General features: G+C 45.2%; 2 protein-coding genes across 2 annotated transcripts in view; both read left to right on the top strand.

The window, feature by feature from the left end:
- Positions 1 to 25,742, top strand: part of LOC141206936 (uncharacterized) — a 266,238-nt gene that overhangs the window by 189,778 nt on the left and 50,718 nt on the right. The gene's annotated exons all lie outside the window — the stretch shown is intronic.
- The window catches only part of LOC141206945 (uncharacterized), a 34,186-nt gene continuing 13,971 nt past the window's right edge, over positions 5,528 to 25,742 (top strand). The window contains exons 1-8 of the mRNA XM_073664315.1: positions 5,528 to 5,603; positions 8,375 to 8,436; positions 17,358 to 17,507; positions 17,637 to 17,816; positions 17,901 to 18,024; positions 18,104 to 18,201; positions 18,400 to 18,490; positions 22,788 to 23,236. Of these exons, the coding sequence (XP_073520416.1) occupies positions 17,430 to 17,507; positions 17,637 to 17,816; positions 17,901 to 18,024; positions 18,104 to 18,201; positions 18,400 to 18,490; positions 22,788 to 23,236 (1,020 nt within the window). The 5' untranslated portion in view covers positions 5,528 to 5,603; positions 8,375 to 8,436; positions 17,358 to 17,429. The remainder of the gene's footprint in view (positions 5,604 to 8,374; positions 8,437 to 17,357; positions 17,508 to 17,636; positions 17,817 to 17,900; positions 18,025 to 18,103; positions 18,202 to 18,399; positions 18,491 to 22,787; positions 23,237 to 25,742) is intronic.

Here is a 25,742-nt window from a genome sequence, read left to right as displayed (position 1 = left end):
ACTTGGACATTTAGCCTACTTTTAAAATCGTGTTCACTTGTACAAGCTGCATGGATGTAAACATCCTTAAAGGGGATATCCGGGACTTTGTTAAGGAAAAAAAAGGTCCGAAGCATTAACAGGAAGTTAGACTGCGTGCCCACTATGCGTTTTTCAAGTGTTTTTGCTTCAGAATTTCCGCAGCGAAAACACTTAACCCCTTAAGCCCCGGAGCATTTTCCGTTTTTGCATTTTCGTTTTTGCTCCCCTTGTTCCCAGAGCCATAGCGTTTTTATTTTTTGGTCAATATGGCTATGTGAGGGCTTATTTTTTGCGGGACGAGTTGTACTTTTCAACGCCATTACTAGTTTTACCATATCCTGTACGGGAAAACGGGAAAAAAATTCCAAGTGCGGTAAAATTGCAAAAAAAGTGCAATACCACAGTTGTTTTTTATTTATTTTTTTTACCACGTTCACTGAATGCTAAAACTGACCTGCCTTTCTTATTCTACAGGTCATTACGAGTTCATAGACACCAAACATGTATAGGTTCTTTTATATTTAAGTGGTGAAAAAAAATCCAAAATTTGGTAAAAAATAAAATAAAAAAATAGCGCCATTTTCTAAGACCCGTAGCGTCTCCATTTTTCGTGATCTGGGGCTGGTTGATGGCTTATTTTTTGCGCACTGGGCTGACATTTTTATTGATAACATTTGGGGTAGATCCGATGTTTTGATCGCCCGTTATTGCATTTTATTGCAATTTTGCGGCGACCAAAAAACGTAATTCTGGCGTTTAGAATTTTTTTCTCGTTACGCCGTTTACCGATCGGATTAATTCTTTTTTTATATTGATAGATCGGGCGATTCTGAACGCGGCGATACCAAATATGTGTATGTGGGGTTTATTTTTTATTATTTTATTTTGAATGGTGCAAAAGGGGGGTGATTTAAACTTTTATATTTTTTTATTTTTTTTATATTTTTAAAAACTTTTTTTTTTTACTTTTTGCATGCTTCTATAGTCTCCATAGGAGACTAGAAGCAGCAACTATCCGATCGCCTCTGCTACATACAGGGGACGAGCAGGTCCCCTGCATGCAGCAGAAATGGTCCTGTGCTATGAGCGCCGACCACTAGGTGGCGCTCATAGCGACAAGATCATGACAACCACAGGCGTCTGCTGCAGACCCTGGGTTGTCATGCCCCCCATCGGCGACCCGCCATCACGTGACGGGGTCGCCGGTGGGCGGGGCTTATGACGCACTACCCGGAAGCGCGCGTTAAATGCTGCTGTCAGAGATTGACAGCGGCATTTAACATGTTAACAGCCGCGGGTGGATCACGATTCCACCCGCGGCTGTTGCGGGCACATGTCAGCTGTAAGAATCAGCTGACATGTGCTCCGTTCAGTGAGGACTCAGCGCAGCAGCCCTCACTGAACGGGCAGTACGCAAATATGCGTACTAATACGTCCCCGGTATTTAAGGGGTTAAAAAACGCTTGGTAATACGTGCCCCATGGTCCCCAATGATAATCCTCATGTGCTGTGCAAATGCTGTGGAAATTTCCGCTGCAGATTATCATTGCGGAAAAATACGCTCCATGTCCATTAATTTTGCCGACACGCAGCGTAATTGCCGCCATTGACTTGCATTGAATCACTTAATATCCGCATGACTACATGTGCACATGCAGATATTAAGCGATTCAATGTGCGGATGGCACCCGGGTCTGGAGAAGAGGAGACTCTCCTCCAGACCCAGGTACCATGGTACCTGTAAAAAAAGAATTTAAAATAAAAAATAACCTTATTCTCACCTTCTCATGGCCCCCAGTATTTTCTCCGCTGCGTCCGGTCTCTTGTACAGCTCGCGGTGGTGTGAAAGGACCTTCCATGACGTCATTTAGTCATGTGACAGGTCACGCGTCTGCTATATACCTGACAGAAGCCCATACATTCTCCTGCCTCCAATAATATATACCTGACAGGAGCCCATACATTCTCCTGCCTCCAATAATATATACCTGACAGGAGCCCATAGATTCTGCTGCCTCCAATAATATATACCTGACAGGAGCCCATACATTCTCCTGCCTCCAATAATATATACCTGACAGGAGCCCATACATTCTGCTGCCTCCAATAATATATACCTGACAGGAGCCCATACATTCTCCTGCCTCCAATAATATATACCTGACAGGAGCCCATACATTCTGCTGCCTCCAACAATATATACCCGACAGGAGCCCATACATTCTCCTGCCTCCAATAATATATACCTGACAGAAACCCATACATTCTGCTGCCTCCAATAATATATACCTGACAGGAGCCCATAGATTCTGCTGCCTCCAATAATATATACCTGACAGGAGCCCATAGATTCTGCTGCCTCCAATAATATATACCTGACAGGAGCCCATACATTCTCCTGCCTCCAATAATATATACCTGACAGGAGCCCATACATTCTGCTGCCTCCAATAATATATACCTGACAGGAGCCCATACATTCTCCTGCCTCCAATAATATATACCTGACAGGAGCCCATACATTCTGCTGCCTCCAACAATATATACCCGACAGGAGCCCATACATTCTCCTGCCTCCAATAATATATACCTGACAGAAACCCATACATTCTGCTGCCTCCAATAATATATACCTGACAGGAGCCCATAGATTCTGCTGCCTCCAATAATATATACCTGACAGGAGCCCATAGATTCTGCTGCCTCCAATAATATATACCTGACAGGAGCCCATAGATTCTGCTGCCTCCAATAATATATACCTGACAGGAGCCCATACATTCTGCTGCCTCCAATAATATATACCCGACAGGAGCCCATACATTCTGCTGCCTCCAATAATATATACCTGACAGGAGCCCATACATTCTGCTGCCTCCAATAATATATACCCGACAGGAGCCCATACATTCTGCTGCCTCCAATAATATATACCCGACAGGAGCCCATACATTCTGCTGCCTCCAATAATATATACCCGACAGGAGCCCATACATTCTGCTGCCTCCAATAATATATACCCGACAGGAGCCCATACATTCTGCTGCCTCCAATAATATCCAATAATATATACCCGACAGGAGCCCATACATTCTCCTGCCTCCAATAATATATACCCGACAGGAGCCCATACATTCTCCTGCCTCCAATAATATATACCTGACAGAAGCCCATACATTCTGCTGCCTCCAATAATATATACCTGACAGGAGCCCATACATTCTGCTGCCTCCAATAATATATACCTGACAGGAGCCCATACATTCTGCTGCCTCCAATAATATATACCTGACAGGAGCCCATACATTCTCCTACCTCCAATAATATATACCTGACAGGAGTCCATACATTCTGCTGCCTCCAATAATATATACCTGACAGGAGCCCATACATTCTGCTGCCTCCAATAATATATACCTGACAGGAGCCCATACATTCTGCTGCCTCCAATAATATATACCTGACAGGAGCCCATACATTCTCCTGCCTCCAATAATATATACCTGACAGGAGCCCATACATTCTCCTACCTCCAATAATATATACCTGACAGGAGCCCATACATTCTGCTGCCTCCAATAATACACTGCTCAAAAAAATAAAGGTAACACTTAAACAACAGAATATAACTCCAAGTAAATCAAACTTCTGTGAAATCAACTGTCCACTTAGGAAGCAACACTGATTGACAATCAATTTCACATGCTGTTGTGCAAATGGAATAGACAATAGATGGAAATTATTGCCAATTATCAAGACACCCTCAATAAAGGAGTGGTTCTGCAGGTGGGCACCACAGACTACAGCTCAGTACCAATGCTTTCTGGCTAATGTTTTGGTCACTTTTGAATGTTGGTTGTGCTTTCACACTTGTGGTAGCATGAGACAGACTCTACAACCCGCAGAAGTTGCTCAGGTAGTTCAGCTCATTCAGGATGGCACATCAATGCGAGCTGTGGCAAGAAGGTTTGCTGTGTCTGTCAGCGTAGTGTCCAGAGGATGGAGGCGCTACCAGGAGACAGGCCAGTACACCAGGAGACGTGGAGGGGGCCGTAGGAGGGCAACAACCCAACAGCAGAACCACTACCTCCGCCTTTGTGCAAGGAGGAACAAGAGAAACACTCCCAGAGCCCTGCAAAATGACCTCCAGCAGGCCACAAATGTTCATGTGTCTGCACAAACGGTTAGAAAACGACTCCATGAGGGTGGTATGGGGGCCCGACGTCCACAGATGGGGGTTGTGCTCACAGCCCAACACCGTGCAGGACGTTTGGCATTTGCCACAGAACACCAGGATTGGCAAAGTCGCCACTGGCGCCCTGTGCTCTTCACAGATGAAAGCAGGTTCATACTGAGCACATGTGACAGAGTCTGGAGACGCCGTGGAGAGCGATCTGCTGCCTGCAGCATCCTTCAGCATGACAGGTTTGGCAATGGGTCAGTAATGGTGTGGGGTGGCATTTCTTTGGAGGGCCGCACAGCCCTCCATGTGCTCGCCAGAGGTAGCCTGACTGCCATTAGGTACTGAGATGAGATCCTCAGACCACTTGTGAGACCATATGCTGGTGCGGTTGGCCCTGGGTTCCTCCTAATGCAGGACAATGCCAGACCTCATGTGGCTGGAATGTGTCAGCAGTTCCTGCAAGATGAAGGCATTGAAGCTATGGACTGGCCCGTCCGTTCCCCAGACCTGAATCCGATTGAGCACATCTGGGACATCATGTCTCGCTCCATCCAGCAACGTCACGCTGCACCACAGACTGTCCAGGAGTTGGTGAATGCTTTAGTCCAGGTCTGGGAGGAGATCCCACAGGAGACCATCCGCAACCTCATCAGGAGCATGCCCAGGCGTTGTAGGGAGGTCATTCAGGCACGTGGAGGCCACACACAATACTCAGCCTCATCAGGAGCATGCCCAGGCATTGTAGGGAGGTCATACAGGCACGTGGAGGCCACACACAATACTCAGCCTCATCAGGAGCATGCCCAGGCGTTGTAGGGAGGTCATACAGGCACGTGGAGGCCACACACAATACTGAGCCTCATCAGGAGCATGCCCAGGCGTTGTAGGGAGGTCATACAGGCACGTGGAGGCCACACACAATACTCAGCCTCATCAGGAGCATGCCCAGGCATTGTAGGGAGGTCATACAGGCACGTGGAGGCCACACACAATACTGAGCCTCATTTTGACTTGTTTTAAGGACATTACATCAAAGTTGGATCAGCCTGTAGTGTGTTTTTCCACTGTAATTTTGGGGGTGACTCCAAATCCAGGCCTCCATTGGTTAATAAATGTGATTTTTGTGTGATTTTGTTGTCAGCACATTCAGCTTTGTACAGAACAAAGTTTTCAATGAGAATATTTCATTCATTCAGATCTAGGATGTGTTATTTGAGTGCTCCCTTTAGTTTTTTGAGCAGTGTATATACCTGACAGGAGCCCATACATTCTAGGCTCAACCGTGCATCCACTGAGGCCCCTGATCATGTGACCCCTGACTCCTCCCCTCCTGTGACCTCATCACAGGTCCTGTGCGCACACAACAGCCATATATGTGGTGGCGGCTCTGCAGGTGGAGGTATGTGGAGACCCCATTACTGGGCGCAGTGGGCATTAACCCCTTCAGCACGGAGGCTCTTTGGGGGTCTCTGTGTGGTGTGAACAGTGAGGTAACAGCTGTGGACAGAATGCGGCTTCGCTGGTTCCCGTCCACATTAGATCCCTTCAGACGACTGCAGGATGAAGGACAGAAGCCCAGAGACGTCCTCACACAATGGCCGTTCCTTCTCTCCTAGTTCCCGCACAGTGATGTAGATACTGGTGATAATCGCCCCCATATTCTCTTTATTCCTCCGGTGCGATGGATTTACCCTCCAGTTCAGCAATGCTCCTCCGCCATCTCTCCTCCACCTCAGCTATTTACCCTTTCAGTGCCACAAAACTGAACGTTCTTCCAGTCCCCATTGTGCTCTCTTAGGAAATGTGTGGAATCGTTGGAGGGGTTAATGGCCGCGGGATTAGTGGGGTCTCCTATGTGCTCATTAATTCTCTGCCTTATTTACGGGAGCAGCAGCCGACATATCTGACAGTACACCCCAGACACTGAATGCCATATGCTACAAATTCACTGCTGCAGGCGATCCATTGTTTAACCCCTTCGCGACCTTGGGATTTACCATTTTTGCATTTTCGTTTTTCACTCCCCTTGTTCCCAGAGCCATAGCGTTTTTATTTTTTGGGCAATATGGCCGTGTGAGGGCTTATTTTTTGTGGGACGAGTTGTACTTTTAAACGACATTACTAGTTTTACCATATCGTGTACGGGAAAACAATTCCAAGTGCGGTGACATTGTAAAAAAAAAAAATGCAATTCCACAGTTGTTGTTTGTTTTTTTTTCTTTCCAATTTCACAGTTGTTTTTTTTACCACGTTCACTGAATGCTAAAACTGACCTGTCATTATTATTCTCCAGATCATTACGAGTTCGTAGACACCAAACATGTATAGGTTCTTTTTTTATTTAAGTGGTGAAAAAAGAATCCAAAGTTTGCTAAAAAAAAAAAAAAAAAATGGTGCCATTTTCCGAGACCCGTAGCATCTCGATTTTTTTTGGGGATCTGGGGCTGGGTGAGGACTTATTTTTTGCGCGCCAGGCTGACGTTTTTGATACCATTTTGGGGTAGATACGATGTTTTGATCGCCCGTTATTGCATTTTATTGCCATGTTGCGGCAACCAAAAAAACGTAATTGTGGCGTTTGGAATTTTTTTCTCGTTGCGCCGTTTACCGATCAGATTAATTCTTTTTTTTATATTGATAGATCGGGCGATTCTGAACGCGGCGATACCAAATATGTGTATGTGGGGTAAAAGGGGGGTGATTTAAACTATTATATTTTTTTTAAATATTTTTAAAAACATTTTTTTTAAACTTTTTGCATGCTTCTATAGTCTCCATAGGATACTAGAAGCAGCAACTGTCTGATCGCCTCTGCTACATAGAGGTGATCAACAAGTCACCTCTATGTAGCATAAATGCACCTGTACTATGAGCGCTGACCACTAGGTGGCGCTCATAGTAATCTTTGCATGACAACCACTGGAGTCTGCTGCAGACCCAGGGTTGTCATGCCCACCCATCGGTGACCCGCGATCACGTGAGGGGGTCACCGATGGGCGGGGCTAATGCCGCGTTTCCGGCGCGAGAATGTTAAATGCCGCTGTCGGAGATTGACAGCGGCATTTAACATGTTAACAGCTGCGGGTGGATCGCGATTCCACCTGCGGCTGTTGCGGGCACATGTCAGCTGTAAGAATCAGCTGACATGTCCCCGGTTCAGTGCGGGCTCAGCGCCGGAGCCCCCGCTGAACAGGGGGTGACAGCCTGGTGAGTACTAATACGCCCTGGGCCATTAAGGGATTAATGAAATGTTTTTATTTAATGTGATTAAACCTATTTCTTGTGTTCCGCATATTTACATGGTGAACATTCATCAATGCCGCATTGGTGAAAACCCAGAGGTGTAAGGCAGGTTCTCGTTATCGGCTTCTCTTGGGATTAAAATAGGAGACAGGAGTTGTGAAAGGGTCGGGGCCGAGAACAAACAACCATCTCGTAAAATCTAATTTAATTGGCTATCAATATATAACATGGGAAGGTATTTGTTAATAATTCCTTTAATCTGGCTATTTTCTTTGCTGTAAATTGTTACAAATATAGCTTTATCTAAGGTTACTTACTTCTCTGAATGTTTGATTAGTAAATCATAACGTAATTTTTTATCTGCTACTTTAGTGGCTCTATTCATTGCCCATCTATTATAACTGCCTTTTTGGAGTCTGTTGTAAATGATGTTTTTCCTTATTATATTGGAAACTCTTAAAAACGCTTGGTAGAAGGTCTGCCATGTTCCCCAATGATAATCCTCATGTGCTGTGCACATGGTGCGAAAATTTCCGCTGCGGATTATCATTGCGGAAAAATCCACAGCACTACCAATTATTTTGCGGAATTGCTGCGTTTTAGCATTGGACCGCGTGACATCCGCATGACTACACATGCACATGCGGATATCATGTGGTTCAATGCACGGATGGTACCCGGGTCTGGAGAAGAGGAGACTCTCATCCAGACCCGGGTACCATAGTACCTGTAGATAAAAAAGAATTAAAAAAAAACAAAAAAAAAACCTTATAGTCACTTTCGGCGCCCCCGGTCTCCTCTGAGTGGCGCTGCTGTCTCCTTGGCTTTCGGCGGTGGTCTGCAAGGACCTTCCGTGACGTCAGCGGTCAGTTGGTGGTCACGTGACATTCACATGACTAAATAACGTTTAGTTATTTACTTTTTTAGAGCACCTGGAGCCACCGAAGATACCAGACGCATCGGAGAAGGAGACCGGGGGCCATTGGAAGGTGAGTATAATGTTTTTTTTAATTTTTTTTTTTTTTTTTTTACTATTGATGCTTCATTTGCAGCATGATAACTTGGTCACAGTATATAAATCCATGCCGGTTGCATGGATTTATATTGTGTGACCAAGTTGTCAAGTACTTTTCCAAGTGATGCTAAAAGCGCTTGATAACCCGCATGCGAAATCGTGCTAAGCTTCTACCTGGAAAAAAAAACGCACGTACAATCCGCATGCGTTTTCTCTGCCAGGGAGATGCAGAAACGCTCAGGAAAAATCAGCAGCATTTCTGCATCGTGGGCACATAGACTTAGAATGGTGTTTACATCCACAACAAGCCATTGACCTTATAATTTTGCTAGCTTTAAGTATATATTTGTTAGTTCTGATTTTAATGCATATATTTAATAAAGGTTTAAAATTTTACTTCAGAGAGGTTTCTCACAGTACTGCCCCCTACGCACACATTATGGTACTACCCCACAGCTGATTAATAAATACTATAATGCCCATAAATTGAGAAGGCTCAGTGTGACTCAGCACCAGGCACCTTGTCCCATGATGGTGATACCATTGAATAGAATAGTGAATCAGGGAGATTTAAGCTCTCCGATCCACCATTCACCCTTCACCTGTGAGTCTAAGACTTCGTTCACTGCAGGCACAATGGCGTCACTACATCCCACCTGTAGTACGGAGCCTCAGTACTCACACTGCACAGACCGGAGCAGCGCACCTCAGAAATGGGTTGGATGAGTTGTGTGTGTGTGTGTGTGTGTGTGTGTGTGTGTGTGTGTTTTTATTGTTAACTATCAGGAATTGTTGGGGCATCATATTATCATATTAAGTGAAGGGCTGTGGGGGCCATCATACTGTGTGGGATCCCTCATTCTGAGCTATATGAGTACACAGAAATACAGTGTCCATTTTAGGACACGATCAGGTATCAAAATCAAACATCAGAATTATGTCAGTTTGAGGCTAAATACCCTGTCTGAGAACTGATTCTGACTAGTGACTTTTACAACTGTAATAATAATAAAAAAAAAAAGTAACTGTTCACTGATGGGACTTGAACCCAAAATTCTGTGTCCTAAAGCCAGTGCACTAACACTGTAGTTTCAGAGGTAATGCCATGCCTGGAAGCAAGGAGGGGTCCCCTAATCAGGTATACCAGCATACAACGCTTTCCTGGCTCCAGACCAGCAAGGAGCTTCTCCCTTTTTACTCAGGGACGAGGGCTGCAGCATAGCTATACACAGCAGGGCCAAAGAGGTAGCGCAAAGGGAAGGCCTACAACTCCACCTGGCTAGGTGGATCCCCCCAACTTGCTTCCAGGCCGCCCGGACCTCTACTACCAGCTAGTACCCGTGCCCCGGTCTGCCTAACCACCGCAAGTAAAGATAAGAGGAAACCGCCACTAAGTTGTGGACTGATTATTAACTGCGCCATCCTCTGCACTACACCATAACCGCAACGTCTACACTGCCCTGGAGCTAAGCTCTGCCTGTGGAGAGCTAAACCAACTCTGCTGCATTAACAACAGCTCCAGAGGACCTGCTCCGCAGCGGCGGCTCCACATAGCCGCATACCACAGGTGGCGTCACAAACTGTATATAAGAACTTTTATTCCCTGAAAATATCCCCTTTTTACTGACCGCCCTGGGTCATGGACTGGGTCTCCGCCACTGTGACATCTCCCCTAGCAACGACCGGCCCGGCACCGAGTACCCCACGTCCCAGGGGGCGCGTCGGATGCCTTACCATTGCGCTATCCAGTCAAGTGATGAAAATACTCAGGGTGACTAAAAGTCATTGTGTGACTTTCTTCAAACATCAGAATCACACATCAAAATCACACATCATTTGAATTTGGCTTGCTTGCAGTCTGTGCATAAGTCCCAATGAGTTTTAGACAAGTTGCACTGAAAATCATATAACCAAATAGAACTCCTAGGTTTTTAAAACTGAGTTAATAGCTTAGTGGTTAGTGCACTGGCTTTGGGATGTATAATTTTGGGTTCAACTCCCATCAGTGAACAGTTACTTTTTTTTATTATTACGGTTGTAAAAGTCACTTGTCAGAATCACTTATCAAAATCACTTATCAAGATCAGTTCTCAGACAGGGTATTTAGCCTCAAACTGACATCATTCTGATGTTTGATTTTGATATCTGATCATGTCCTAAAATGGACACTGTACAGGAGAACAATTTCCTGGTGATGAGTCAGATAGGGATAAGTAAGTGAGAAATACAGACCTTTGTTCTATCTGGTTGCAGACTTGAATTGATAGGGTGTTGTGTGACAGGAGGGAGACATCAGATTGAACGTTCTGAAGGAAAGATATAATGGCAGTGTGAATCCAGATTCCAGGCAGGGAGCATAGCGGAGTCATAGAGCAGGGAAAAGTCCTTAGCTCAGACCAGGAGGTCTACTTAAACAGTATAGAACTTCGCCCTGGAGGGAGGGGGCAGAAGGCCAGGAGGCCTAATTAAAGAGGTAAAACTTTAAGGTGAGCAGCAGGATGAGGTTCTTAGCACAGGCCAGAAGACCTACTTACAGTAAATGGTGCAAAACTTTGCCCTGAGGGGGCAGAAGGCCTAAATAAGGCTATGTGCACACGATGCAGAAATGAAGTAGAAAATTTCTGCATCTCCCTGGCAGAAAAAACGCATGCGGATTGTACATGTGTTTTTCCTGCGGAATACATGCGGATTGACAATCGTTTTCCAGGCGATTTTAGCATCACCTGGAAAGTGCTTGACAACTAGATCACACTATATATAAATCCATGCAAACGGCATATATAGTGTGACCGTAAAAGAATGTTTAAAAATAAAAAAATAAAGCTATACTTACCCTCCGATGGCCCGGCGTGTGCTGCCGCGTTCGTTCCTGGCTTGTTCCTGGCTGCTGGGATATCGCGAGACACTGCGCTGAAGGACCTGGGTCACATGACTGTGACGTCACCGAAGGTCTTTCAGTCTTGCACGCGAGCAGAGGGAAGGAGACCGGGGGCCATCGGAAGGTGAATATATCTTATTTTATTCTTGTTTTTACAGTTTCTATGGTACCTGGGTGTGGAGGAGAGTCTCATCTTCTCCACACCCGGGTACCATCCGCACATTAGAACGCGCCAATAACGCAATTACAAATGCAGTCTTGCGGAATTGGCGCGTTCTAATGCAAGTCAATGGCGGCAAAAACGCTTCGTTTCCGCAAAATTAATGGACATGCTGCGGATTTTTGAGCGCAGCGTAAACGCTGCGGAAAAATCCACAGCATGGGCACAGCACATGTGGATTATCATTGGGGAACATTGCTGCCCTTCTACCATGCGTTTTTAATGCATTTCCGCAGCTGCAAAAACGCTGCGGAAACGCATTAAAAACGCATCGTGTGCACACAGCCTTAACGGGATTAAGTTAAGCATAGATTCCTTATCTTAAAGGAAGAGGATTTAAGCAAACTATTGTCTATAGTAGAGAGGAAGTTACAGCGTCGCCAAACTGGGACACGAGTCCTTCTACAGAGAGTTGAAAATGCAGTGTCACAGCAAGTAGTGTGTGGCCCTCATTGAATGTATTTTGAGCGTACTATACTAATGAGGAGTCGTACAAGATGCACCTCAGCCAGTGAGGTCCTCACAAATGAACTGGAAACTGAAAGTAGCTCTAGGGGCCGTAGTGACACATCTCGACCCGTATGGTCCCCACAGGGGATAATGGACCTTCCCATAATGGTTTGCTGGACTGTTGTAGCTTGTAATAAAACTTATGTACTGTACCCAGAAAGCTCGTGACTGCATGAATGCAGAAGAATTCATAAAGTGTTGTGTCTGATGTCTGATGTGTATATACTTCTCATTAAGTTCTTGTTAAGTAAAGAAAAGTTTATTTTTGGATTTTGGTCTCATTCATTCATCTCCATACCATGTGGTCTGTTCCTGCCGAGTAGAATAGCAGCATGCGGTCTGCAGAGTCGGGAGATATGACTCCTTCCAAACATGCCTAGATATTTTTTTCCTTTTGAGGTTGAGAGGCCCAATTACAGCTATTGATGTGGGCCCTGTGATTTCAATCTATGCCACTGTGAAACTTATTGATCTCATAGTACAATGTCCCCCACACAGTATAATGTTCCCACAGTACTGGCATCTGTCACACAGTGTTGTGCCTACTATCTGATGTATATACTTCTCATCAAGATCTTGTTAAGTAAAGAAAAGTTTACTTTTGGACTTTCGTCTCCCTCATTAATCTCCATACCATCTGGTCCGGGTCTGCCAAGTACAATGGCAGCATGTGATCTGCTGAGTCAGGAGATATGACTCTGCCAAATACATTTATATATATTTTCTGTTTGAGGTTGGGGATCAATTACAGCTATTGCTGTGGCACCTGTGATTTCTATCTACACCATTGTGTATAGGATAATAGAGTATAATAAAGTTGTTATGGATGTGACTTAACTAACATTGTGCAGTGAATGTGTTTTCCCTATAGTGACGAATTCTTGCTGGTAAAACTGTGATATTTTTATTTCATATTAAAACTTTTTTAAAAGTTTAAGCAACTCTCATCAGTGCGATCATACACCATACAAGCCTCTGATTGCTCAGGTGATGCACTGTACTACTGTAGTGCCGTGTATTATCCCTGCCTGTCTGTGTAATACTAACGGCCCCATACACATGAGATAAGGGATGGCTAAACGGTTATTTGGCAGACGACATATCTCTCCAGACACCCCCATACGCACACATATTCCAGCTTTCCTGTGGGCAGCATGAGAGAGTCGCCTCCAGACTCCTCTAGCGGAGGGTTATCTACAGCAGTGGTCCCCAACCTTTTTTGCACCAGGGACCGGCTTGAAGCAAAATCATTTTTCCATGGCCCAGCAAAGAGGGGGTGGGGTGGGCGGGGCTTTGGTCATATGGGGGCGGGGTAATGGAGGGATTTGGAGTTTAGTGCATACTTATCATATAGTGTAGACCAGGTCCCCGCCAGGAGCTATGCCAGGAGCCCCACATAATGTGCTGTGCCAGGAGCCGCATCACTGAGGCCCCATCACGCCCTGCAGCAGGACAGGGCAGCTGTCCTGACAGCTGCTGTTCAGCTGCATTTACTTCATCCCAGGGGCGGACACAGACTGTAGTGGGCCCCTGTGCAAGAAATTTTTTGGGGCCCCCCCCTGCCCTTCATAAGGCAACAAAGTTATGTAAACATAACCCCGCCCCATGTGCATCTCTCACCCCCCCATGTGCAGCTCACCCCCCGTGCATCTCTCATCCCCCTCCGTGCATCTCTCATCCCCCTCCGTGCATCTCTCATCCACCCCCCGTGCATCTCTCATCCACCCCCCGTGCATCTCTCATCCACCCCCCGTGCATCTCTCATCCACCCCCCGTGCATCTCTCATCCACCCCCCCGTGCATCTCTCATCCACCCCCCCGTGCATCTCTCATCCACCCCCCCGTGCATCTCTCATCCACCCCCCCGTGCATCTCTCATCCACCCCCCCGTGCATCTCTCATCCACCCCCCCGTGCATCTCTCATCCACCCCCCCGTGCATCTCTCATCCACCCCCCCGTGCATCTCTCATCCACCCCCCGTGCATCTCTCATCCACCCCCCGTGCATCTCTCATCCACCCCCCGTGCATCTCTCATCCACCCCCCGTGCATCTCTCATCCACCCCCCGTGCATCTCTCATCCACCCCCCGTGCATCTCTCATCCACCCCCCGTGCATCTCTCATCCACCCCCCGTGCATCTCTCATCCACCCCCCCGTGCATCTCTCATCCACCCCCCGTGCATCTCTCATCCACCCCCCGTGCATCTCTCATCCACCCCCCGTGCATCTCTCAATCCACCCCCCGTGCATCTCTCAATCCACCCCCCGTGCATCTCTCAATCCACCCCCCGTGCATCTCTCAATCCACCCCCCGTGCATCTCTCAATCCACCCCCCGTGCATCTCTCAATCCACCCCCCGTGCATCTCTCAATCCACCCCCCGTGCATCTCTCAATCCACCCCCCGTGCATCTCTCAATCCACCCCCCGTGCATCTCTCAATCCACCCCCCGTGCATCTCTCATCCACCCCCCGTGCATCTCTCAATCCACCCCCCGTGCATCTCTCAACCCCCCCCCGTGCATCTCTCAACCCCCCCCGTGCATCTCTCAACCCCCCCCCGTGCATCTCTCAACCACCCCCGTGCATCTCTCAACCCCCCCCCGTGCATCTCTCATCCCCCCCCGTGCATCTCTCCCCTCCCCCATGTGCATATCCCATTCCCCCCACTCCTAGTTAATTGTATTTAAAAAAAAATAAAACTTGTTATACTTACCCCCATGCGATCCCTGCAGAATCCTGGCGCTCGTCCAAATCGCTGACACCAGGTTCTCCTGCCTTCCGGTCATGTGACGGCGCCGTCACATGACCGGAAGTCAGAGGAATTATGAGATGTCCTGGACCCGGCGCTTTGCATGGGGCCGGGGGCCCCATGAGGAGAGAGACTCACAAGAGGGGGGCTCCGAGGGGGCTCCTACCGGCCCGGGCCCCATACTGGAGTCAGGGCAGTCATGCCCTGATGGCGGCCCTGCTGGAGGCTGGAGGGGCCCCCTCTCCCTCGGGGCCCCCATTCAATGAACCGGCTGCACGGGCGGTAGTTCCGCCCCTGCTTCATCCTGCTTCAGGACCTGTGGTGACATCACAGTTATGTACCTTGATGTCATCACAGGTCCTCTACAGGTCTACCCTGCGGGAGTCTAGAACAGCGGGCAGCATCCACCCCACACAGTGTGCTCTGAGCCACCGCAGACCAGAGCACACTGTCAATGTTTAGTGATTGTCTGTGGCGGTGCCGCGGACCGGCTGAAAAAACCCCAACGGCCCGGTCCTGGTCGGCGGTTGGGGACCTCTGATCTACAGGAAGAACAAACTGATTAGCCTCTGAAATTCAGGATGCCAAATCCTTCTCTGCCCTGACATCATCTGTCGGGAGGCCCCCAAATACATTATATAGTCGACCAAACCCCCCGAAATCAGTGCTTTCATGTAACTTTAGTCTAAAGTGTATGGGGGCATTAAAAGGTAACTTATTGGACATTGCCTCTGGCCTGGCCTAATAGACTTTCATGGATTGCAGGCCCAGACACCATTAATAGGCATTTAAGTATCATAGCTACTAGGCAGCCCCATACTATCGTGTACTTGGGGGAGGAGGGGAATTCAGCTGAACTTTCTCAAACCTTCTTAGATGCCATGTTTGTTTTGGACAGCAGCAAGTGGTTAAGCTGCCAGTGTTTTTGTTGCGGCTGCACCTGTGCCATCCCTGCGGTGTACATCTATGTTCTAGGGCCAAAAGAGTTATTTAAAAAAAAAAAAAAATGTTTAATGTGTTAAAAAATAACCAAATGTGTGTTATTATTATATCGCCATTTATTCCATGCCGCTTTACATGTGATCGGGGTATACACAGCAAAAACAATTACAATAATCTTGAACAATACAAGTCAGCAACTGGTACAAGAGGAGAGAGGACCCTGCCCGCGAGGGCTCACAATCTACAAGGGATGGGTGAGGATACAGTAGGTGAGGGTAGAGCTGTTTGTGCATCGTTATGGTGGAGCGATGGTTACAGCAGGTTGTAGGCTTGTTGGAAGAGGTGGGTCTTCAGGTTCCTTTTGAAGGTTTCCACGGTAGGCGAGAGTCTGATATGTTGGGGTAGAGAGTTCCAGAGTAGGGGGGAAGCACGGGAGAAATCTTCTATGCGATTGTGGGAAGAGGAGATAAGAGGGGAGTAGAGAAGATCTTGTGAGGATTGGAGGTTGCGTGCAGGTAAGTATCGGGAGACTAGGTCACAGTTGTATGGAGGAGACAGGTTGTGGATGGCTTTGTATGCCATGGTTAGGGTTTTGAACTGGAGTCTCTGCGTGATGGAGAGCCAGTGAAGGGATTGATAGAGATGAGAGGCCGGGGGAATAGCAGGGGGTCTGGTGGATTAGTTGGGCAGCAGAGTTTAGGATAGATTGGAGGGGTGGGAGAGTGTTAGATGGGAGGCCACAGAGCAGGAGGTTGCAGTAGTCCAGGCGGGAGATGATGAGGGCATGCACTAGTGTTTTTGCAGATTCTTGGTTGAGGAATGTGTGTATCTGGGAGATTTTTTTGAGTTGGAGTCAGCAGGAAGTGGAAAGGGCTTGGATATGTGGTTTGAATGAGAGATCAGAGTCCAGGGTTATGCTTTTTCATGTTTTTTTCATTTTACAAGAATTGTTGGTGCCAATTTTCTTTTGAAACATTTTAATATCTGCTTTTTTCTGGTGTTTTTATTGTAATATAGGAAAACCTAAGGCCAGAAATAAACCCCATAAAATACTGTACATGCAGACTTTGGTATCAAATAATTTATGTCCGTGGTATTTGTGCAAACAAGAAAGTTTTATAAAAGCCTCAAACTTCTGTGTGTGAATCAGACATGATAATAGAAGATTACAGTTTGGGGAAGACGGGAAACATTCATATAGACGGCCAGTGGTGATGTAGTCAGTGACTTACTCTGGCCAAATATCTGTCTAGAGCCGTATTATAAGATAAAGATGTCGTCCTCATCATGAAGTAGTTATTTCTCATGTCACGTGTAATGAATATCTCCTGCAGTATTACTAATGCTGATCCCAGTGTCAGTAAATGAGATGAGAATTAGTGTTATGGAAGATGAGTCTATGAGAAACGTATTCAGCTGCCGACTCCGAGGAAGAAACTGCTTGTTGTCTGTGGCCTAAAATATATAGGTTTTATTAGTAGATGTAAAGAAGAAAACTAGATACTGTAAAGTAATAAATCTCATATCTCCAGTAATTGTATTATTACACTGAATTCTTTATGATGTTACATTTTTATCTTTTTCTCATTCAGGTCTCTACAATATCAGATCATCTCAGTGAATATCTTCTACAAAAGGGAATTTTACTGATTTACCCAACAAATATGGATATGGACAGAGACAAGATGGCGGAGAAGATATTGCACCTCACCCTAGAGATCCTCTTCCGGCTTACTGGAGAGGTGAGAGATTCTGATGACGTCACATTACATCATTCTTATCTATGGGAATAACAGATGGACAGAACTGGAGAGGTGAGGACTCTGGAAATGTCTGGAGTGAGATTTATTAATGTGTCTCTCCACAATCAGGATTACACAGTAGTGAAGAAGACCTCTAGTGAGCGCTGTCAGGACCCTGTGTCTGAGGGATGGGGAAGACCCCTGAGCCCAATCACAGGGCCTCCATTTCACCCCCTGATACATGAGGACATCAGTGACCAGAAGATCCTAGAACTCACTTACAAGATGATTGAGCTGCTGACTGGAGAGGTGACACTGCTGGGAATGCTGGGACATTATACAGTAACGCTATGGAGGGATCGGGGGGGGTGATGGTATCATTGTATGTGTCAGGTTCCTATAAGGTGTCAGGATGTCTCCGTCTATTTCTCCATGGAGGAGTGGGAGTATTTAGAAGGACACAAAGATCTGTACAAGGACATCATGATGGAGGTTCCCCAGCCCCTCACATCACCAGGTAATAGGATTAAATACACACGGCCTATAATTATCTGTATGTAAAGAATGAATTCAGTCCCTGTATGTGTTTCCTCCAGATCTATCCAGTAAGAGGACAACACCAGAGAGATGTCCCCGTCCTCTTCTTCCACAGGACTGTAAACAAGAAGATCCCAAGGTTCCTCAGGATCATCAGGTAGATGGAGAGAAGGTGTCATGAGATCTCCCCTATGATGTGTAGACGGCTGTGAAGGTCTTGTGCTCAGTCTTGTTTTATCCACCATTATTATATGTTTTATACTTGTGTAATGAGAACGGTGGAGATGGCAGGATTAGAGCTGATCATAGATGTGACTTCTCCATCTGTCTGTGACTTTTATAATATTTGTTTCAGGGTGAAGATCTGACCCATATTAATACTACAGAGACATATGTGAGGGGTGATGAGTGGTGTAAGGAGGAGATTCCTACATATGACTACCCAGGTGAGTAGTGACCACTAAATGCCGAAAAGTCACAGATTCTTCTCAGTCACTAGATGTGGTTATCTTCTCTTCGGTGTAGTCCGTTCATATCACAATCAATCAGTCACCCTTTTCCTGCTAAACCAAAACTGTCCCCATTACTTTGAGCGTTGACAGTCCTGTTGGAGTGAGACATGTTCCGACCAGAGCTTACAGTCCGGAGAACGCACCCTACCCCCTGGGATTAGTAGACGCTGACCCTTACCTTCACAGGTCCCTAAACCGCAAAGCAAAATGACAGCGTACGTAAAATTTGCTGACAACATAGACAATCATGTGAACAAAAATATAATCCGTATGGTGGGCCTTGCTTTTATGACGAGACCCCAGTCCAAGTCCTTTTTATTTATATGCTCAAATATAAACCATAGTCACAAAAACACAAGAAATATAATAGAATTATATATTTTCTCCTTTCTTTTTCTATTTAAACACTTCCCTGACACTCCCCCATTCAGAGAAGAGAAAAAAAAGAGAAAACCCTTCAATCAATAATTCTTGCCCATATTTCTTAAATTCTTTGCTTCTACTTATTCCAGCTATTCATTTATTGCCTAAGCTGTTGTTAGAAAATTATATTTTTCTAAGTTATCCAGTTCTTAAAAATAAAACCCCTTGCAGATAATAACTGTGAAGTAATTAGATCCTTAGTAGGAAAATCCATCCTGACTCCTATAAAAAAAAATGAAATGACAAAACAATATTCAGCCTCTCAGCAACAAATGTGTTAACTGGTTCCCAAAATTCCCTAATTTCCCGGCAGTCCCAATACACATAAGATAGATCTGCCGCCTCTGAGTTATGATGTTTTTAATTGTAAGTTTTTGTTTATACATATTACAATACACAAAAGTATCCCCACAAGTCCCCAATCCCTCCCGCCCCAACAAAATACAAGATATATTAAAGTGCAACATAACCACTAAAGTAGATTCACGGTTCAGTAAAGGATAGGGAGGCCGGAATGACCTCTAGTTGTGCTCAAAAGTTTACATACCCCGGCAGAATTTTTCCTTTCTTGGCCTTGTTTCAGAGAATATGAATGATAACAAGAAACCTTTTTCTCCACTCATGGTTATTGGTTGGGTGAAGTCATTTGTTGTCAAACTACTGTGTTTTCTCTTTTTAAATCTTAATGACAACAAAAAACATCCAAATGACCCTGATCAAAAGTTCACATACCCTGGTGATTTTGGCCTGATAACATGCACAGAATTTGACACAAATGGGTTTGAATGGCTACTAAAGGTAACATCCTCACCTGTGACCTGTTTGCTTGTAATCAGTGTGTGTGTATAAAAGCTGAGTGAGTTTCTGGGATCCAGACAGACTCTTGCATCTTTCATCCAGCCAGTGACGTTTCTGGATTGTGAGTCATGAGGAAAGCAAAAGAATTGTCAGTGGATCTACGGGAAAAGGTAGTTGAACTGTATAACAGAGGAAAGGGATACAAAAAGATATCCAAGGAATTGATAATGCCAGTCAGCAGCGTTCAAACTATGATTAACAAATGGAAAATCAGAGGCTCTGTAAAAACCAAACCACGGTCAGGTAGACCAACAATAATTTTGGCCACAACTGCCAGGAAAATTGTTTGGGATGCAAACAAAAACCCACAAATAACATCAGCTGAAATTCAGGACTCTCTGAAAACTAGCGGAGTGGCTGTTTCAAGATGCACAATAAGGAGGCACTTGAAGAAAAATGGGCTGCATGGTCGAGTCGCCAGATGAAAGCCATTACTGTGCAAATGCCACAAAGTATCTCGCCTACAATACGCCAAACATCACAGAGACAAGCCTCAAAACTTCTGGAACAAGGTAATTTGGAGTGATTAGACCAAAATTGAACTTTTTGGCCACAAGCATAAACGTTACATTTGGAGAGAGGTCAACAAGGCCTATGATGAAAGGAACACCAATCCTACAGTAAAGCTCGGAGGTGGATCGCTGATGTTTAGGGGATGTGTGAGCTACAAAGGCACAGGAAACTTGGTAAAGGTTGAAGGAAAGATGAATGCAGCACGTTATCAGCAAATACTGGAGGCAAATTTGCACTCATCAGCCCGGAAGCTGCGCATGGGACGTACTTGGACGTTCCAAAATGACAACGATCCAAACCACAAGGCCAAGTTGACCTGTCATTGGCTACAGCAGAACAAAGTGAAGGTTCTGTAGTGGCCATCTCAGTCTCCTGACCTCATTGTCATTGAGCCATTCTGGGGAGATCTCAAGCATGCAGTTCATGCTAGACAGCCCAGGAATTTACAGGAACTGGAGGCTTTTTGCCAAGAAGAATGGGCAGCTTTACCATCTGAGAAAATAAAGAACCTCATCCACAACTACCACAAAAGACTTCAAGCTATCATTGATGCTAGAGGGGGCAATACACCGTATTATGAACTGGGGTATGTAGATTTTTGATGAGGGGCATTTGGATGTTTTTGGTTGTCATTATGATTTAAAAAGAGGAAACACAGTAGTTTGACAATAAATGGCTTCACCCAATCAATAACCATGGGTGGAGAAAAAGTTTTTTTGTTATCATTCATATTCTCTGAAACAAGGCGAAGAAAGGAAAAATTCAGCCGGGGTATGTAAACTTTTGAGCTAATATAGTACAAATAACATCGATATCACATGTATACCTTCAGGACCTTCAGGAATTCTATATTATAGGATTTAGAAGCTTAAAAGAGACCTAGACATTATCTTTGCAGTTCTCACGAAGCACAACCGGATCTATCAATCCAAAAGGCCCATCGTTTTTCAAATTTAGTGATAGCATTTCTCTTGAGATATTTCTTTCCAAGTTTAGGAGAAAGTTAATCTTGTTTATGGATTCTGGGATTGTGGGGGTCTGGTCGGTTATCCAATGTTGAGCTATTAATTTCTTGGCCATATATAACATTTGAGAAACAGCAGATTTACCATATTCATCATTAACTAAATCTTTAATAAACCCAATATGCATACCAAAGGAGTGACGTCTATTTGTACTAAGTAAATTCTGTTTATAGCGTCTTGTACGCCCTTCCAAAAGGATTCCAAGTTAAAACAAGAGCAAAGCATATGCAATAAGTCTGCTGAGTTTGTCTTACATCTAGCACAGTGAATGTGGTCTCAGCCCACGATCAAATAGCAATTTATGTGTTCTATAAACTTGATGCATCACCTATAGCTGGGAGAGTCTGTGAAGTTCCCTTAATCCCTTTACCCCCGAGGGTGGTTTGCACGTTAATGACCGGGCCAATTTTCACAATTCTGACCACTGTCACTTTATGACAGGCATGTCCAAAGTCCGGCCCGCGGGCCATTTGCGGCCCGCGGTCCGGACTAATAAGGCCCCCAGGTATCCAGCAGCATGTACCTTGCGGCCGCTGCCGCTCTCGTCGCCACCGCCGCTCTCGTCGCCACCGCCGCTCAGTACTCCGGCGCAGGGAGAAGAGCCGAAATCTCGGACATCGCGAGATTTCGGCTTTCCTTCTCCCTGCGCCGGAGTACTGAGCGGCGGCAACCGGCCAGCCAAGATCTCGCGACGTGCGAGATCTCCAGCCCCCAGGGGTTGTAAGACGTTCAGAGGTCAGATAGGCTGAAGACCTCAGCTTAGTTGTGTAAAATTATATAAATAATATATATATTAAGTTATATATAAGTCCCTGCGCCACCTTACACCTCCAGAAAGGTTAGGCCAGCAGGGCTCTCACACAAGCTTGTGGTAGCAAGCTGTCATACCCTTCATTAACCCCTGACTGCCTGTCACTGTGCTATAATTCCATTATCTGATGTGCGACTGTTGCACAGCTTGCTATTCTCTGCCTGTGTTATAAAGCATATAGCAGTATCTTATTTTTGCTGTTCCACCCTCTGCGCCTTTTAATCTCTCCCCTTCTGGCCAATTTTTATAATGGCAACTACAAATAAGAAACGAAAAGTTGACAGTGAGGGCCGCCGCTTCCAGGACAAGTGGAAAGTAGAATATTTTTTCACTGAAATAAAGAATCACTGTGTTTGTCTGATATGCCAAGAGACCGTTGCTGTTTATAAAGAATTTAATGTCAAGCGACACTATCAGACGAGACATAGCACATACGACAAGCTAACAGGGCACGACCGAAGTGAAAAGTATAAGCAACTTGAAGCTGTTTTATTGTCACAACAGCGATTTTTTACAAGAGCCCGTGAGTCAAATGAAAATGCCACAAAGGCGAGCTATGAGGTGGCAGCGTTAATTGCTAAAAATTGCAAATCTTTTGCAGAGGGTGACTTTATCAAAGAATGTGTTATGAAAATGGTAGAGAATGTCTGTCCCGAGAAGAAGCAAGAGTTTTCCAACATTTGCCTGGCTCATAACACTGTAGCACGGAGAATTGAAGAAATTTCATCGGATATTAAGAGACAGTTAATGTCAAAAGGAGCTGATTTTGACTTCTTTTCAATAGCCTGTGATGAAAGCACGGACCTATCTGACACGGCTCAGTTGCTGATTTTTTTAAGAGGGGTGGACGATGAAATGAATGTGACTGAAGAGCTACTTGACCTCCAGAGCCTCAAGGATCAAACAAGAGGGAAAGATTTATTTGATTCTGTTAGTTCTGCCATAGATGACATGAAACTGCCTTGGAACAAAGTTACTGGGATTATTACTGATGGGGCACCTGCCATGACTGGTGAACGAAGTGGATTATCAACCCTAATCTGTAACAAGGTGAGCGAAGAAGGAGGCAAAGCTATTAAACTTCATTGCATCATTCATCAACAAGTTCTCTGTGCTAAACATCTCCAATATGATCATGTTATGAAACCGGTACTAAAGACCATTAATTTTATCCGCTCTAAAGCCCTGTGCCACCGCCAGTTTAAACAGTTTCTACTGGATATCCAGGCTGAATATGAAGATGTTTCATATCATAACGATGTAAGATGGCTCAGTCGGGGGTCTGCACTGCAACGTTTCTACTCTCTCAGAAAGGAAATAGGAGAATTCTTGGAAACAAAGGGACAAACGATGCGAGAACTATCTGATCCAATTTGGCTGGCTGATTTGGGGTTTCTAGTCGACCTAACAAAGCATCTGAATGTACTGAACATGAATCTTCAGGGCAAAGATGCAGCGGTGAACCAACTTTATTCACACCTCAAAGCCTTTGGAACAAAGCTGCAACTTTTCCTAAGGCAGTTGTCACAAACACCGCCCAATACCATCCATTTTTCAGCGCTACAGGAAATAATTAACAGTTTTCCACAGGATGATATCCATGCGCAAATAAGCAGGTATGCAGCAGACATCACATCTCTGGCTGGGGAGTTTCAACGGCGCTTTCAAGATTTTGCAGCTATTGAAAAGGAGATCAGCATTTTCTCCTCTCCATTCTCTGTTGACCCCGACAATGCTCCTGATCAGTTGCAGCTCGAGCTCATTGAGCTACATTGTGACAGCGAGTTACGCAGTCGTCATCAACAGCTCTCTCTTGTTAACTTTTACCGCCAACTGGATAAGAGCCGGTTTCAAGAGATTCGAACATTGGCTAAGAAAACCCTGAGCTTGTTTGGCTCAACATATTTGTGTGAGAAGACATTCTCTGTTATGAACTTTAACAAGAACCGCGTGAGGACAAGACTAAGTGACTCTCACCTGCGTGACATTTTGCGCATCAAAACCACGGCCATTGAACCAGACCTAGTCTATGTGCTGCAGTCCAGATCCCAGTTTCACCCTTCACATTAGTGCAGGCTAGTTTCTTTTTTTTAATTGAGATTAATATGTTGTAAAATCTCAATTAATGTCAGTTGGATAGACAGTTATATATTTGAACACATGTATACTTGCTGTTATGTTCCTGTTCACATTTTTTGAACTTATAAGTTGACAGACAACCTTACATTACTTTGTGTAATGTACTTTAAAATGTTCCTGAGATATCTCAGTTTCCTGTTTTTATTATATTAAAGGGGTTGTCCAAGTTCAGAACCCAGACATACCCCCTTTTTCACCCAGGCAGCCCCCCTGCCATGGGCATCAAAGCATCTCCTGCTCCGATGTGCTCCCTTGCCCTGTGCTATTTACAATGACACACTGCCGGTAGGAGGCTTCACCGGCTCTAATGTGCAGGCTTTAGCGCTGCTCTAGCTGGTTTACTGGTGATAAAGCCCGCCCATCAGTGCCGGTGACGTCACTGGGCTTTCTGCCAGCCCCGTGGAGAGCCGGGTATGTCACTAGAACTCCAGAAAATGCCTTTCCTCTGCGCAATTTAGTGCAGGGCAAAAGTAGGACATTGGAGCATAAACTGCTTCGATGCTCAAGTCGGGGAGGGGCTTCCTGGGTGAGAATGGGGGTATGTCTGGGTTAACCCCTTTAAGGCAGATTGATTAAACACCTGTTTAGATTTGTCATCCAAGTCACAAAATAAAAAGTATGCCGTTTTCAATAAACTTTGCAAAAAAAGTTTATTTGCATTCATTTTAATGGTCCAAAGAATGTCAAGCAAAATGATCGGCCCTCGCACATGTTCACTTCATCAAATTTGGCACTCTTAGAAAAAAGTTTGGACACCCCTGCTTTATGAGGTTATAACTCTGAAAAGCTTTGAAGGATCCCGCTGATTCTGAGATTGTTTTTTCGTGACATCTTGTACTTCATAATAGAGGTAAAATGTATTTTATATGACATGCGTTACTTGGTGAAAAAAAATCGGAAATGTGAAGAAAATGTTGAAAATCATGATCCACCTGCGTCTGTTTACATGTTAAATGCTGCTGTCAATCTCTGACAGCAGAACTTAACAGCGCTGCGCCGGAAGCGCGTCACTTACCCCGCCCATCGGTGACCCCGTCACGTGATCGCGGGTCACCGATGGGTGGGCATGACAACCCTGGGTCTGCTGCAGAGCCCAGTGGTTGTCATGTAAAGATCGCTATGAGCGCCACCTAGCGGTCGATCCTCATTACTGCTACATAGAGGGGATCTGTTCATCACCTTTATGTAGCAGAGGCGATCAGGCAGTTGCTGCTTCTAGTCTCCTCTGGAGACTATAGAAGCATGCAAAAAGTTTAAAAAATGTTTTTAAAAATATTAAAAAAAATGTTAAAAAATAAAGTTTAAATCGCCCCCCTTTTGCCCCATTCAAAATAAAATAAAAAAATAAACCCCACATAAACATATTTGGTACCGCCGTGTTCAGAATCGCCCGATCTATCAATATAAAAAAGAATTA

This window comes from Phyllobates terribilis, unplaced genomic scaffold, assembly GCF_046119375.1.
Source record: "Phyllobates terribilis strain yellow unplaced genomic scaffold, ASM4611937v1 Scaffold_150__1_contigs__length_4496277, whole genome shotgun sequence".
Taxonomy (NCBI): domain Eukaryota; kingdom Metazoa; phylum Chordata; class Amphibia; order Anura; family Dendrobatidae; genus Phyllobates; species Phyllobates terribilis.
The sequence above is the reverse complement of the archived record's forward strand: the minus strand, read 5'-3'. Positions and strand labels throughout refer to the sequence as shown.